The sequence below is a fragment of the Apodemus sylvaticus genome, chromosome X (genome assembly GCF_947179515.1).
Source record: "Apodemus sylvaticus chromosome X, mApoSyl1.1, whole genome shotgun sequence".
In the NCBI taxonomy this organism is placed as follows: domain Eukaryota; kingdom Metazoa; phylum Chordata; class Mammalia; order Rodentia; family Muridae; genus Apodemus; species Apodemus sylvaticus.
The window spans coordinates 137,569,156-137,572,779 of NC_067495.1; the positions used below are offsets into that span (position 1 = coordinate 137,569,156).

A 3,624-nucleotide genomic window follows, 5' to 3' on the forward strand; every position below is an offset into this window, starting at 1 on the left:
ACTTGACTTTTGTTTAGTTTCTCAGAGATATAAAGATTTGTCAAAGATGGCCAGGGCACCTTTGCAAAGGAGTTCCCAGATCCTGTCAGGGCCAATTTATCTACATGGACTGGTTGGGAGTCAGGGTTAGGAGGTGAAGAGAAACCCTCTCTGTAATCAGCATAGGAAGATAAAGGACATAATTTCAAGTGAGGTGGGCCCACACGCAGCAGGTGTAAACGTTAGGATATTGCTGGCAAGATCTGTCAAAGGTGACACTTTTTTTTTTCTGAGTGATGTGTCAAGGAGAAGTGCTTTGATCAGAGAAGGCAAAGTTCTGTGAGGTTTAGTCTGTGTAAAGACAAGTCTTTGACTTGCTTGACATCAAATTACAATCCTTGGTGAGGATAGAAGGAGTTTCACTCCTCCTTGCCATACTACCCTTTCCCCTTCTTTACTTCTTCCCCTAAGAAAGGAAGGAGTCCAACTTTCAACTTACTTCCACAAAGGGAGGATATAGCTTGTGGTGATCTAGTGGAGTGGGCTTTGACTTCTGCCATAAGCTCTCCAAAGAGCTAAGACCTATAGTGTTTCCAGATGATGAAGTTTTGGTTATCCAGTCACACTTCAGGTCAAAAGAGACTGAGGCAGATCCTGCTAAAGGGTACAAGGGACTCCCCCACAAGGAGGACTGCTGCCTGCAACCTAACAGACCATGGACAGGTATCAGTGGATTTGATGCCATTTTAATTTTTTATGGAGTGTTCCAGGGAGACAAGGAAAACCTTTGTATAAATGTCTGTAACATTAGTAGAGTGAGCGTTTAGTATCCTTTCTGTGTCATCGTGCATTCTTAGGGAACTGAGGAACTTGGTCTGAAGAGGCAATAGTATGATTAGACAGTCCATCAGGTCAGAAGAGTGAGGAGTCAAGTCCAGGACTGCCAGGGGTTAAGGATTTTTAGTAAGATCTGAGGGCATGGTCCCCCTTTCTAGGACTGAAAGTGTATCTGTTGCTACCTTTCCCATGCTGACTGTCAGCTTATTAGATGCCCTGAGGGACATGGTTGGATGTGGTACATAGTCTTCTTTATCTTGCTAATCTCAAAGCATTGCTCAGAGGAGCAAACCATTGTCAGCAGATGACACAGCCCCAGGCTCTGGCAAGTTCAGATTGAGAAAAGTACATCTCTCATTTAGGAACTAGAACCCAGAGTTTGGTCAGTTCTTAACTGTCATCTCAGGAAGTCCCTTCACAGTCGTGCTTGGGGATGGGATTCCCATGCTTTATTTTCTTTGTCTCAGGAGTGTGAGCTGTTATCCTTAGGGATTTTTGCAGTGCAGCAGGTGAGTATGATCTAAGACTTGCCAGAGTAAAGGTAAACTCAAAGGGGACCATATACCTGGAATTCTGGTGATTTCAGAGTAATGTCTAACCCAGGCGCACTGAACAGTTTAGGGTTGCTTTGGAAGCCTGCAGCATGGGATGTCCTCTCAGTTCATTTTAAAGAGCTGCAAGAAATGGTGGTGAAGGCCTTGATGTGAGTCATATTACCTCAAATCACAGACTAGAAAAGGTTCTGGAAGTAAAGTATCTAAGGTGAGAAGCATATTCTGAATATGCACCAAGCATGTGCATATGCACTCAAACCCTAGAACCAAGGGGTCCCAGGTACTTAGACACATGTTTCACTGTGGGCCCTAGAGGCTCAGGATCTTCTTGTGACCTAAATGCTGAGGACCTTTCTCATATTCATTTTCAGGTTCCAGTAGGACAAGCAACAAGGAAAGCCTTGCAGAGCTCTGGGACATCGCGTACAAAGGATTCCTGTGAGTATGCTTTTGTTAGAACCATCAGGAAGGAAATTCTGGGCTGAGGCCACTCACACTACCTTTGTCTCCTGCAGGTCAGTGGGATCCATTCACCATATTCCTGTGTATACTGCCATCACCAGTTTGATTCATTATGCCATATTACCCATACTTCAGCCTTGAGAAGGTTTTCCAGGATGCCTTTGAAATATATATATTGCCTGATGAAGAACAGGATGATGAAGAGGAAGAAATGGAAGAGGAGGGGGAAGAAATAGAAGAGGAGGAGGAGGATGAAGAGGAGGAGGATGAAGAGGAGGAGGAGGAAGAGGAGGAGGAAATGGAGGAGGTGGAGGAAGATGAGGAGGAGGGGGATGATAAAGAGGAGGAGGAAGAAACTGGAGAGGAGGAGGAAATAGAATATGAGGAGGAAGTGGAAGAGGTGGAAATATCAGGAGATGTGGAGGAAGTGGAGGAGGTGGAAGTATCAGGAGATGTGGAGGAAGTGGAAGAGGTGGAAGTATTAGATGTGGAGGAAGTGGAAGAGGTGGAAATAACATGCGATGTGGAGGAGGTGGAAGAGGTGGAAGTATCAGGAGATATGGAGGAAGTGGAAGAGGAGGAAGAAGTTGAAGAGGAGGAGTATGAAGAGGAGTTTGAGGAGGAGCAATGTGAGAGCATTGACGGTAATACTGTGTCTTTCACATTATCTGCCACTTTAAAAATCTCTTTCCCTTCCTATCCTCCACCTTCCACCTTCTCATCCCATCCTGTGACCTGGGGCAATCCCAGTGGGGTGGAAGGTTCTGTTGCCTGGATGATGAGTATTTCTCAAAGCCATCAGAGCTTGTATACCTTCACAACATGCAGCAACTTGGATGAAGAATGCAGCAGCCAGGAAGAAGAGAGTTTCAACATTCTCTCATGGAGAAAACTCCAAAACCGAAAGGTGACTGAACTGGTGAATTTCCTCATCCTCAAATATAGAATGAAGGAGCCCATCGAGAAAGTGGAAATGCTCAGAGTTGTCACCGAAGACTACAGGAATCAATTCCCCATTATCTTTGAGGAAGCTTCTAAGTGCTTGGAGATGATTTTTGGCATTGATATAAAGGAATATGATGCAGTAGGCAGCTCCTATGTCTTGACCAACTCACTGGGCCTCACGTATGAAGATGTGATGACTGACAACCAGAGACTGCCCAGAAATGGCTTCCTGATAGTTATTCTGGGTGTGATATTCATAGAGGGAAACTGTGCCTCTGAAGAAAGCATGTGGGAATTCCTGAATATGATGGGAATATATGATGGGAAGGAGCACTTCATTTATGGGGAGCCCAGGGAGTTCCTCACTGGAGAATTAGTGTACCAAAATTATCTGATATATCATCAGGTACCTGAGAGTTATCCACCACGCTATCAGTTCTTATGGGGTCCAAGAGCCTACTCTGAAACCACCAAAATGAAAGTCCTTGAGTTTTTGGCCAAGCTTACAAGTAGAGCGCCAACTCATTTCTCATCCTTATATAGTGAGGCATTCAGAGATCAGGAAGGGAGAGCCAGATTTGGAAAGGGCCCCTTGGCTTAGTACCCTGTTGATAACAACATGAGGCAGCCTCATTTCTGGTTTGAAAGAGGACATGCACAATTTTCAGTAAAGGAGGATGAAGTTTAGCCTGGGTATGAGTAGAACACAGTGTGGGGCAACTTCGTGTTCTGGTTTTTTTTTTTTTCCCCTCTTGGGTACTTACTTTCTCTAATTGTAATTAAAATGTGTTACATTATCTTTGCAATGTGAGTTTATGAGTGATCATAATTTATTTCCTGTCTTACC

General features: G+C 44.4%; 1 protein-coding gene across 1 annotated transcript; it reads left to right on the top strand.

Annotated features, from left to right (window-relative positions):
• The first annotated feature begins 1,944 nt into the window (after positions 1-1,944).
• On the top strand, positions 1,945-3,378 carry LOC127674328 (melanoma-associated antigen 1-like). Its single transcript, XM_052170092.1, has 2 exons — positions 1,945-2,232; positions 2,362-3,378. Exons 1-2 carry the CDS (start codon positions 1,945-1,947, stop codon positions 3,376-3,378), a joined length of 1,305 nt encoding a protein of 434 aa, XP_052026052.1.
• Positions 3,379-3,624: the final 246 nt, after the last annotated feature.